Source organism: Microtus oregoni, unplaced genomic scaffold (assembly GCF_018167655.1).
Source record: "Microtus oregoni isolate MIOR12 unplaced genomic scaffold, Mior012 000004F_ref0000308, whole genome shotgun sequence".
In the NCBI taxonomy this organism is placed as follows: domain Eukaryota; kingdom Metazoa; phylum Chordata; class Mammalia; order Rodentia; family Cricetidae; genus Microtus; species Microtus oregoni.
This window is the reverse complement of record NW_024543063.1, coordinates 5,607,153-5,619,369: the sequence shown is the minus strand read 5'-3', so window position 1 is coordinate 5,619,369 and position 12,217 is coordinate 5,607,153. Positions and strand designations below refer to the sequence as shown.

Here is a 12,217-nt window from a genome sequence, read left to right as displayed (position 1 = left end):
ATACTGGAGTCACGGGAGCCAGGTGCAGACTTTTAAAAATGTGTATCTATGTGAGGGTGTGTGTCTGTGTGAGTGTATGCCAGTCTGTGGCATGTGTGTGGGCACCAGCAGAAAAGGTCATTGGATCCTCTGGAGTGGGGGTTACAACTGAATGTGAGCCTCCTAGATGTGCGTGCTGAGAACCAAACTCGGGTTGTCTGGAAGAGCAGGAAGCGCTCTTAACCACTGAGCCATATCTCCACCCTGTGCTTTAGCAAGGCTGTCTTTAATCCTTTCCAAAGGCATGACCCCTACAACCTATAGAGCTCCCACTAAGCCTCGCCCACCAAGGTCCACTGGGGCCAAGCCTCCAATATATGAACCTTGAAGGAAACCTTACATCCAAGCTATGCCAACCCTTGTCCCCTATATCTCTCCTTACCCCTATTTCACCAACCCAGTACACTGTCCAAGGATCACCTCAACTTCCTTCTAGTTTCAAGGGTGAGCAGACATCTGCCTGGCTCAATTCTTCAAACCTTGTCCAAGAAGACTAAGTTCCAAATTTATTATTTTCTTCAAAGTTTGCCTTGGGCTGAAGGTGTAGCTTGGTGGCAGGCTGTCTTGTCAGCATGCACACAGCCCTGGAGTAGGTCACCCATGCTACAGGGAAAGCCATAGTTTCCTTGGGATGGCCAAAGTATTTATCTAAAATGTATGTCTGACTCCACCTACTATCTAGGCTGAATATTAATGACTTCTGGGGAAAGATATTTCATTGTGTAGCCGCAGGGGTGGCCTAAGCCATTGTCCTCTGCATGTGGCTCCTCACAACAGCCTCCTGCACAGGCCAAACGGAACCTCCTCCAAGGACAAATGTAACTAGAAGTTTTACTCCCACCCATCAATCCCCGAATAACCTCTCTGGGGCTTAATATTAACTACAAATATTTTGACCTATTAGCTCAGGCTTATTATTAACTAGCTCTTACAACTTAAATTAATCCATTTCTATTACTATATATTTTACCATGAGGCTTGCAGCTTGTTACATGGCATCTTGCTTCCCCGGCTGCTACTGGCATCTCTATGACTCTGCTTTCTTTTTCCCTGTATGCTTTGCTTGGATTTCCTGCCTGGCTCTATTCTGCCTGGCTATTGGCCAAATCAGCTTCTTTATTAACCAATGGTAGTAAAACATATTCACAGCATACAGAAGGGTATTCCACATCAGACAGGTCTCTGTGTACTATTTAGCTCTTTATTGTCACTGAGAATTTAATGTATGCTCAGCAAGCAAGTTTTAGCTGAGTCCTACACCCAGTACCTCTTCTAATCAAGTCCATGTGGGCATCTCATGATGGGAGGGGTGCAGCCCTCAAGTCCCCAGCCCTTCTTCTGCCACCATGTAGATGCTTTGACCTGGAGGCCTTTCCAGGAGAGATGATCTCTGTGTCCTAGAATCCTCTGCTCACACTGTTCCCTGTAAACTCTGTAAATTTTCTATAAACTCATGTACAGAAAGTGACTGACTAACATAACTCATGGCATCTATAAATTCCCTTCTCCATCTCTGGCAGAACTCTGCAGCCAGGGGCAGAAACCACAGTGAGTGGAGGCAGCAGTCATGCAGGCTTGCAGCCAAGCTCCAGAGAAAGCTTCCGTATAGGGGCTCAGGGAACTCGCCACACCCTGCAAGCTCATCTTCTTAGAAAGACAGAGTGAAGCCAGTACCCCTATCCATTCTCTCACTGTGTATGCCCTTCTGGGAGATACGTGGCTCAGAGATGGCCTTTCATGGTTATGAACTCCCTGCTCCCTGTTTAAAAGCCAGAGTGTCACAAGGTAGAGATGCAGAAACAGTAGAAAGACATTCATGAGGTTGGCGACCTCACCCTTGCAGGAGTCTGCATGCCCATTGCAACAAACATTAAGGCAGGGATGCCCTATACTGCACACTGAAGCCAGGAATGAGTCTGCCTGACCCTCATAACTAGAGCTGGTCATCCCTAAAGGGCATGCCTGCCAATTAAATCTTTATATAGGCTTTCAAATTAAGCTCCCTGCCTTCAAAAGCTCTAGATTTTCAAATACTTGCCATGGACACAGTGGATGGAAACTCATATCTGCGAAAACAGAGTTACAGAAAAAAAAAGGGGGGGAAAGCCAGGCATGGAGGTGCACACCTTTAATCCCAGCACTCGGGAGGCAGAGGCGGATGGATGCCTGTGAATTCTAAAGCAACCTGCTCTACATAGTGAGTTCCAGGGCAGCCAGGGCTCTGTACGTAAAAGACCCTGTCTTAAAAGACAGAAACAAATGAACAAACAAAAAAAGCAAGGGACCAACTAAGGCCGGGGCAAAGCAAACACAAGCAACTGAGTAGTGTATGCACACATGAACAAACAGAAACAGGAACACGCAAGCACATTCACATGTCTGAGATTGGATCTATATGTAGTAACACCCGCATGTGTTTTTCTTCATTCACACCTATGTCTATGTCTATGTCGTTGTATGTACCCATGTGTCATGTACATGCTGGTATGTATGTCTTTGCATGCCCACATGGGTGTCAATATACATGCCTATGTGTGTGTCTGTATTACGTCACATGTCTCTCTGTATATGCATACGTTATATCTATGTGCATATGCTGGTGTGTATATCTGTGTGTGCCAACATGTGTGCATGCATGTGTACATACATATATCTAAGTTTGTGTCTAGATCCTCACCGGTGTGAACACCTACATCTGTATGTTTCTCTGTTACATCTGTATCTGTCCCAGAACTGTGAGGTTTTTTTTTTACATCTGTGTGTACACTTTGCCCATGAAGCCATGTGCACACCTAAATAAACATGTGTGTTTGTGCTTTGCAGAAACCTGTGATGGCCCAGCAGCCCTAGAAGGGGAGGTTCATGGGCACAGGAGAGTACCACAAAGCGCCCCACACTGCCTCCTCCACACGACCATCGCATCCCCATGGGCTCAGAACTTCTTGATGCTCACAGCTGCTTGTGGTCACCATCCCAGTGAGAAATAAGAAGAACTTTCTGTGTGGATCCTCTTGTGAAATGGCAGGTTCTCAGACTTCTGGCTATCACCAGGTCACCTGCCAGCCTCTGACCCGGAAGATACAAACTCATGTAATTCAGATGATGCTTTCTGCCTGAGGAACACCCAGATACCCTTCTGCTATGACCCTTTAACCTTGTCCCTTGACTTTGTTGAGCCACATTCACAGATGTGATGGAAAGAGATGGTCCCGCGAAGGCCCTGAGCATATTCACATTCCTGACTGTGAGGGAGAGAGGCAGATACAAGCGGGTGTGATGGGAGAGTGTGCAATTGCAGATAGCAAATGAGGGGGGCGGGGCTTGGCTCCTCACCCATGGCACAGACCTTGTTCTTAAGCTTCTTGTGGGTCACAGACAGGAGCCACAACACTGCCCCCCTACCCCAGAGTTTCCACCACCACAACTACCGACCGCCATGCCACATCGAAGCCGAGCCTCTAACACAGGCTTTTGGGGTGCACTATCTAGGGACCTCGCTTTCTAGACAGCTCACGCTTTAAACATAGGATTCTAGCTCACGCAAATGACGGCTTTGGAATTTATCAAGGATTTAGGTTTTCCAAAGCCAAGAACATCAGAGTCAGTCTTGCTCATGACTATGTAGTCAGCTCTTCACAGCCCTTCCACCAGTAAAGGGAGGCCATCTCCTACTCCCAGGGCTGCCTCTTTCCTGCCAGCTTGCGACATGTTCCAGAGTCCAGAGAACACACAGGCCGAGCCACGGCATCCTAGTGTACCCTGAGAATAAACTTCAAGGAGGAAACTTTCCCTCATTCAGAGACCCACGTCTCAGGAGTCCCATGTTTGTTTCCCCTGGCCTTCTAGCAAAATAAGCCAATCACGACCACAGGAAATGTGCCCTCCTGAGTGTGCAAGGACAAAAGTCCAATCAAGGTGTCGGTGGAATTTGCAGTTCTGAGGAATAGGTGCCTCTTCCTCCTTCTGGGATGGCAGCCATTCCAGTACACCTTGACTTCAGCCCCCATCCTCACCTTCATGTCCCCTTGCCTTGTATGGTTCTGAACAGCTGCCATCTTGTCAAGACACCATTTGTTGCCTGTAGGGCCATCTTTACCCAGTATGCCCCCTTTAGTCAATACACTCACAAAGGCCCTATTCCCACAGATGACTGTTTCCCGAAGTTCTAGGTAGGTGTGAACTGGGGAGACACTGTCTGATCCACTAGAGAGCACAAGAGTTCAAAGACCTCAAAACTTTGAGTGTACCCCAAACAGTGGGGTCCTCAATGTTCCGCTGAAAGCCAGAGGGAGATCAAGAGGTAGGACATTGGCCATGGAGTCCTGTTCAAAGGGGGCTCCCTTTACTGCAAGGAGCAGAAATCCATCTGAGTCGGAGTGTGGGGAAGGGCACAGAGCTTTCTCCTGCAGCCCAGTGATACAAGCAATCCAGCTTCAGGGAGTGTGGGGGCACAGCCTCACAGCTTTGCCTCTCCCCACGCCCTGAGCTTCACTTTGTCAACTGTTCAGAACTCCAGCTGATGCCCCAGGGTCACGGTCCCTTCAGCCACAGCTCTGTGGTTCCTCCAGTCTGACAGCCACCGCTCACGATCCCAGACCCCAGGGGGCAGTTTTTTAGAACCATGTATGTCTTCAGTGTTGGCCACCCAGAGGCAGGCAGAGCTGTGCCAGATGGGAAATCCCTCTGCTGTGCCCAAAGCTGGTTCAAGAGCCCTTGTTCGGTTCCCCTGTCCTGGGATCCATGGCGCGTTAATAAGATGTGGGGAAAGTTGCCTTCTCTCTGTGGTCAAAGAAACCCCCTTGTCAGCTCTGAGGTGCCCAGGCCAGGCCAGCAGCTGGGGTCCTGTGGAGACCTGAAAGAGCAGCCCAAGCCACACCGCCCCTGCCCTTTGCCATCTGCCTTTGGAGCATCTCCAGCCACCCAAAGCACCTCTCGATTCTGCAGACCTTTTGCCTGATGCCATCAAGCCTGCAGGAGGAGGAGACTGGGCTGAGACCAGGGTCGTTGTGCACCCCCCACCCCCACCCTGCCTGCTGGCTCCCGTTTAGACTCTCAAAGGCACACTCTGTCCTTATTTTGATAAATAAAGCTACTCTGCTAAGAGGACCCGTGATTCTAGATGCAAACACAGAGAAAGACAGACAGAGAGATGGGGGCAGGGGAGGGAGGAGGAGAGGAGAGGAGAGGAGAGGAGAGGAGAGGAGAGGAGAGGAGAGGAGAGGAGAAGAGAGAGAGACCCAGACCCACAACGATATTCAGGACACTTACTCCCACTCCCAAGTTCTCACAGCCATCCCCTTGGGTCCCAGGATTGGGCACACATACAGGGAAATCTCCCACAAGACCCACCCCCAAGACAGAAACATGCCTTACCATGGCTCTTCTCACCAAGGTGAGAGGCTGGGCTATCACCATTGTTAACACCTAAGCTATCTTCAGATGGAACCAAGTTTTCAAGCAAGCATTTCAAGGTCCCTGTGACCCTCATCTCTGGGCTATGCCATGCTCCTTCTGAAGTTCCTTCCCAACGATTCTCCCAACGATTCCACTGGCCAGAGCCCTCTTCCCAGGAAGATGCAGCCATGCCTTGAGAACACAGATGTTGCATTGACCAATGAAGTGGCATTCTGACACTTTTCCTACAAGTCTGGTGGTGGCCAGGAAATGATGGTCCTGGAGAGTCCTCCTGCTTTGTCTTGTCTCATGCAGAGTTCCTTCAAGAATGCTCTATTGAACTTAAATGATACTTCATATAACCTGTAACTATTGGCGTGGTGGTGACGGGTCAAGTTAAACGATGGAATCTTACATAGTCACTTTTAACAGCATAAACCTACAGGTAATTTAACAATCCCTGGCTATGATGATCAAAGGAATGAGGCTCAGCCCCTGTAAGCAGGATGAATCTCCCGGAAGGCACAGGGAACTCACCAAAAGCAACGCCCAAAGTAAAAGCGGTGGCCTTTGCACATTACCTGGGCTCTTTTCTCTCTTTTTAAGTGCACTATTTTTTTCTCGTTGCCTGTAAATTGCCTTTACAGCAAAAATAAACTTGGCTTTTAGAAGGTTGTATTTGAGGGTATATATATACATTTATGTGGGGCCCCTGTAGACATGTGTATAAGAGACCAGAGACCAACACCGGATGTCTTTATTAATCATTCCCCCACTTTCTTTTTTTGAGTCACTGAATCTGGAGGTTGTTTGTTGGTTTGGCTAAGCTGAGTGGCCAAGGAGCTTTGAGACCCTTCCATCTCCGCTCCGTCTACCTCAGCGCTGGCATTATAGATAGGGCACTGCCACACACCACCTTTAAACTATAACAAAAGTAGTCTTTTCTGCTGTTTGACTTTCAATTTTTTTTGTTTTGTTTTACTGGGACAGGCTGGTCTTGAACTCAAAGCCATCTTCTTACTTCACGTTCCTAAGTGCTGGAATTATAGGTGTATGCCACAGCACCAGGCTTCTCTTTGTTTTTATGAAAATTAAGCCTGGCATTTTTCTAAGTCATCGACTCAGGATGGATGGAGTAGAGGAAGTGTGTCTAAAGACCCCTCTGAGGACAAGCAAGCTGCGGGGACAACCAAAGTAGGAAGCACCCACCTGGGTGTGAGGGACTTTCTGGCCACCATTCCAGGAAGCCATGGCTCAGGTGAGGCAGGAAAAGAGAGGAAGAGCCTTCAGAACAGGCGTTTCCCGTTCGATGACCGCCTCCCATTGAGAGGATGGGTGGACACGTAAGTCTGGAGTCTGCCCAAAGGCGAGCATGAAGAAGGGAGGTTAATGTGTTTTAAAGCCACTTGGCCCAAATGAAATTATATAATTCAGGAAGGAACAAATCACACCACTGATGAGAGGTTTTTTTTTTTTTTTAAGATAAAAAGAAAGGAAAGCAAAAAGACGAAATGTCTTGGTGAGGGAGGAGTTACAGTTGGGGACAGCAGGTTATAAGCAAAGACGCCATCTCAAGGAAGGGACCAACCGGGGGCGTCCATTGCCTCCTTGCTGGCCTATAAAAGGTGAGCAGCCAGGCAGGCCTCCCCTGACACCCGGGTAGCCTTGTCGCCACACTCAAGAGACAACAGGTGAGTAACTCGGCAGTGCTAGAGGGGCAGGTGTTCCTATGCCTGCCAGCTCCTCTGCCAGGCTTTTCTCTGCCAGGCTTCCTGAGCAGCCAGGTGTGGGCACCAAGCAGAGAGAGCTGCCCACGGTCTGTGGTCCAGGATCACACACCCTCGTGGGGACTCTCACACTCAAGGGCTGTCCATGGTGGAGGGCGGGTTAGGTGGGACACTTCCCACTGAGGGACACCCTCTCAAGCAGAGTCCAGTAGGTGCAATGGGCAGACAAGTCTACAGTACTCCAGAAAGGGGGCTCCTGGGGCTCAGGAACCAGGGTCGATTAGCATTCTGGGCATCCATCACCCAGCCCGAGTGGGTGCAGTTTTTATCATGGTCCATGGTAGCACCTCCATTCTCTCTAGTCTGGGCTCCCCTGTTCTGTGTAGGACACCCCAGCAGTGCTGTGAAGAGGGAGGGAGTGGGCATTTTAAAGAACTCTGATGGACAACTCTTTCTGTGTGGTCAAGAAGGGGCTGGAAAGTCAAGGTCAGTTAAAGAGCCTTCAGATTGAAGCTCTGGAGCATCTTTTAATGGGATCTAAAACACCAGGGGTGGGGTCAAAAGGGGTACTCCAGTAGGATACCCCTTCCCATACACAGAAGTAGCCCTCTCCTCTGCCACTCAAAAGGGCACTGTGTAGAGAGGCAGGTGCCATGGACTCATTCCGAAGCCTCAGCAAACTAGGTCTGAAGTCCTGAGTTATTGTGGGGTTGTGGGGTGTGCAGTCACTAGGGATGGAGGATGCTGAGTGTCCTCCATTGCCTGTCTGATTTTCAGTGTCAGGAGATCCTGGGCCACGTGTGGAGAAGGACTGGGCAGTGAGGTCCCAACGCCCCCCAAACCCTAACTAACTCTGAGTTTGAGCAAATTGTTCCCCCACCTCTACTGCCCCAACCCTTCCCATAAACCCGTTCCCCACCAAGGGAGTCTACCTCCTGACTCCTCACACAGATGGAGAGACAGACCCAAGAATGTCCCAAGACAGCTGCCTGTGCACAGTTCACATACATCCCTCCTGAGAAGTATAGCTATGTGCACCAAACACATGCATCTGTGTACTTCACATGCACATACCTGTACCACACACACATGTGCATCTGCACACACAACCCAAGGTCCCAGCTTTGTGCACACAACTTACTCTTACACATCTGCCCCTAGGCTATACCATCTCCTGTGAGATCCCCATCTCTAGGGCATCATCGAGGAAGCCAGAAGCATGGCATCTCTGAGGGCATGGCTCCTGTGCCTGCTACTCTTAGCCTTGGTCCTGCCGGGAGCTTCCAGCCGAGCCCATCAGCACTCCATGGAGACACGCAGTAAGTGCTTGTGGTGGGCAGCCTCTCTTGCCCGCCCCTCCATACTCTCCCTAGGTGCCTTGAGTGCCCAGCACCTGTATAGGGCTTGGCCATCTCCTAAGCCAACGTTACCTTGCCTTGTGTTCAGTCTGGAGGATGACCTCTTGGTAATAAGATCCTGTTGAATGGGCCTCTGCCCAGGACAGTCCTGTCTCCCTCTCCTCAACATGCCCCTACCCATCTTGGCTGGGTCCCTTAAGAACCTGGGGAAGGGAGATAGAGTGGGACAGGAAGGGGATGTCGCTACTGGTATACCTCTAAATTAATTTCCCAAAGCCACACCACTGTGGCCGGTCTCATCAGGTTGGTTGCCAACATGGCCTGGTGCCCAGGTTTCCATCAGTTTAGGGGTTCTCTATGGAGGACACTGCACCTGTGTGCCATGCATCTCGTATGCTGCTCCGACTCTCTCCTGTCCAGCACCTGACATCAATCCAGCCTGGTACACAGGCCGTGGGATCAGGCCCGTGGGCCGCTTCGGCAGGAGGAGGGCAGCCCTGAGGGATGTCACCGTACCTGGCCTGCGGTGCCGGCTAAGCTGCCTCCCGTTGGAGGGGGGTGCCAAGTTCTCTCAGCATGGATGAGAGCCCAGCGCCTGAAGACAGTGATGCTGGGCCCAACACCACCCTCCCTCTCCCTGCGGAGCCTCCCCACCCCACCCCCACCCTGCCTTTTCTGCTTTCCCTACAATCTAATAAAAGCACTGGCCTTGTTTACTGTACACTTGTAACTGTGTCAGAACAAAGATGTTTTCCCTCATGGGAGGTTAACCAGGAAAGAAACTCAGAGCCCAGCAGCCTCTTTGGAAAGAAGAAACTCTGACCTGTCCCCCAAAACAACTGAGATGCCCTCTCTCTACCAGGCCCTGCAGAGCTGACCTGGTCCCCTAATAACCTGCATTGAGGGAAGGAAAGCTAAGTTGATATCCGTGTTCCTGTAAATTCTTATTCCCCAAAGCCACACCAATGCCCAGAAATGAGGTGTCCTTTCCTTGGTGACTTGCTCCCACAAGTTCCCACCCACCCAAGATACCCTGGACGCATACTCAGATTTGCACACTGCATAAAGCTGGGGGGACCACACACTACAGTGCGTAAGATACTTGATCCCAAAGAAAGTCAAAACAACGCTTCTCTCCATGTTTTCTAAGACTTTTAGAGCTATTTTGGGTTTGCTGCAAAAATTAGAAGATACAGAGATGGTCCTAGGAGCCCTGTCCCCAGAACACCATTCCCGGTCCCCTGTAGGACAGGGAAAATAAAGCTACAGCCCATGAAGCTACATACCATCGTCGCCCAGAACGTGTGGTGTCTGTTAGGTTCAAGGTCAGTACTACGTCTGCTGTTTGGGCAAACACATGAATTGACTCCACCAGCACAGGGATGTGTGATGTCCCTCACCACCCGGAACATACTCTGTTCCTTGTCGCTTGATGAGTGCTAGCAGCCACTAACACATGCGGTCATGCCACCCTCATTCCTGCTCAGAGGAGAATCCCAGAGACCTGACCCCTGATCATTTGGATCCTATGTGCCCCTTTTAAGTCACACGGGGTGTCTCTATGCTCTTCCTCAAACAACTTTGGAGTCAAAGCACACACCCACTCTTCTCAGGGTACCTGAGTCAGAGTAAGATGGGTGCCAACACAGCACAGCTGGTGTCCTTAGAAAGGGGGAGAACTCGGACAGGAGCTTAGGGAGACTCCATGGGGAAGCTGGGGCAGCGAGGAGATTCACCTGCATAGAGGAGAGCCAGTGGTTTCTGGCAGCCTCATCGGCGCATGCAGATGCCTCATCCCAGCTCAGAAAGTTCCATCCTGCCCACAGACTGACTTGGGCCTCCGCTGAGGGTCATCTGGCTGCCATCTAAGCTGTTCTACCCAGGCTATACTCTAGGATCTTCCAAAACCACTTGGGGGAAAACAGCAAGCAGCTGAGATGGGGGCACAGGGAGTGGCTAGGATCTCAGATGAAGGTCTACTGGCCCTCTCTACCCTCCTTCTGTGTAGGCTGGATCTTGTTGAAGATTTCCTGCAGGTAACAGCCTGCTCTTATGGCAATGGTAACAGCTGTTGTGCCTGGAGGACTGCCTCCCGTAGCCAGTCTCCAGGAACAGACCAACTCCTTATCCAGAAAGATGAATGGAGGCATATTCGTTTTCTCCAGTCTTGGAACAGTTTTAAAACACACAGGACATTCCAAAAGATACTGTAGTGACTATCCCAACCACCTGAACTCGTCAGCTCTCCTGTATGCTGTTTTCCCACTTCCCCCCCTCGTCCTAAGACTCACCAATATTTGGTAGGGAGCTGCAGACACCAAGACATTGCCCCCAAATAATTCAGCGTGTTTCTCTCAAGAATAAGATGAAATATAAGCCTGGAAAGGTGAATAACTGTGCATATTCTCTCTCTCTCTCTCTCTCTCTCTCTCTCTTTCTCTCTCCCTCCCTCCTCTTCCTCCCTCCCTCCCTCCCTCCCCCCCCCCCCTCTCTCTCTCTCTCTGTTCCTGATCTTATTGTCTGCTACCTTTAGTCATAACATTGACCTTCTGAAACAGCCGGTGAGCTGTTCTTTAAAACGATCCATGCTGATTGTGCCCCTCATGGTGTGCCTGGCTAGGCTCCTGCACTTCCTGTCACAGAAAAGGACCTCAGCTTAGCTGGACACGGTGCCCCACTGTCCAAAGGCCCTGGGTCCTCTGATGGGGTCCTGGGTCCCACCTGGACATGCTAACCTTGACCGTGAGCTTGGGGTCCTGCCTCTCAACTGTAAGAGATTTCTCCAGTGTGATTCCGGTGCAGACTGAGTTTCACTTGCCTAGTGGAGGAGGAGGCGAGGAAGCTGCATGGTACCAGACCTGCCCAGTCTTGGGCTTTCTGGTGGAGTGTGCCGAAGGGAGCAATACTCATCAGTCAAGGGAGAGGAGAGATTAGCCAACAGACAGACAGGCACCCTACAGATCTCCCTGGTGTTTTCCCTTTTCCTCTGTCCTCAAGCAATGACTTTGCTCTTAGGAGATTCACCTGAGTTTCTAGACACTTGGGACAGGATTGCCTTAGGTGATACTGGAGCGCCACCTAGTGGTCTTGGGGCCCAAGCCTCTCATCACCTTTAGGAGGGGCTTGCCAGCTTGTAGAATGATTCCCCAGCCCTGATGGAGACCTTGGAGATGAAGGGGGATAAACCAGGATGCTAGAATATTCATATCCCCTAGTTCAGTTATTAGAGCGCCATCATGTGGCCACTCTCCGCCTTCCCTAGCTGTCAGAACAGCAGCCCCACGGCATCAGCAGGCTTCACTAGAAAACGGGCGGAGGAAGAGTGGGAGAGACTCTCCCAAGAAGCACTTGACACTTCCTCATGGATCCTCAGAACAAGCCTTTCCATGTCTGGCCCACATCTGCCCAGTGGTCACAGCAGTTTCCTCCCAGTCAGGTCAGGACGACATCAGTACCAAAAAGTCAAGGAAGCTGGGGTTGGTCTGTCCAGGCAAAGCTGATGGAGCAGAGGGCACAGCCCAGGCACCGCCAAGCTCCTGGCCAGCCTGAGCTCACTTTGGCTGAGAATTTGGCATAAAGTGGAAAAGAGGATTTCCCTTTTGTCTGTTTGTGCTTACAGCAGACACAGTGGGGCCACTTTCCTCAGTGAGGAAACAACATTTCATTCTGTGGAGTTCTCTGGGGTTTGCTTCATTCTGG

The 12,217-nt window shown here is 50.5% G+C and overlaps 2 protein-coding genes across 2 annotated transcripts in view; both read left to right on the top strand.

The window, feature by feature from the left end:
- The window catches only part of Mlph (melanophilin), a 44,938-nt gene extending 39,706 nt beyond the window's left edge, over window positions 1–5,232 (top strand). The window contains exon 16 of the mRNA XM_041650226.1: window positions 2,863–5,232. Within this exon, the coding sequence (XP_041506160.1) occupies window positions 2,863–2,889 (27 nt within the window). The 3' untranslated portion in view covers window positions 2,890–5,232. The remainder of the gene's footprint in view (window positions 1–2,862) is intronic.
- Window positions 5,233–8,379: 3,147 nt separating this feature from the next.
- Window positions 8,380–9,102, top strand: Prlh (prolactin releasing hormone). Its single transcript, XM_041649566.1, has 2 exons — window positions 8,380–8,479; window positions 8,939–9,102. The coding sequence occupies exons 1-2, from the start codon at window positions 8,380–8,382 to the stop codon at window positions 9,100–9,102; spliced, it is 264 nt and encodes an 87-aa protein (XP_041505500.1).
- Window positions 9,103–12,217: the final 3,115 nt, after the last annotated feature.

What these genes read in the sequence shown, in the direction of transcription:
- Prlh (XM_041649566.1), top strand. Translation starts at nt 8,380, where the DNA reads ATGGCATCTCTGAGGGCATGGCTCCTGTGCCTGCTACTCTTAGCCTTG. An exon ending in GCACTCCATGGAGACACGCA is followed by an intron (nt 8,480 to 8,938) that starts GTAAGTGCTTGT and finishes TCTCCTGTCCAG; the next exon opens with CACCTGACATCAATCCAGCC.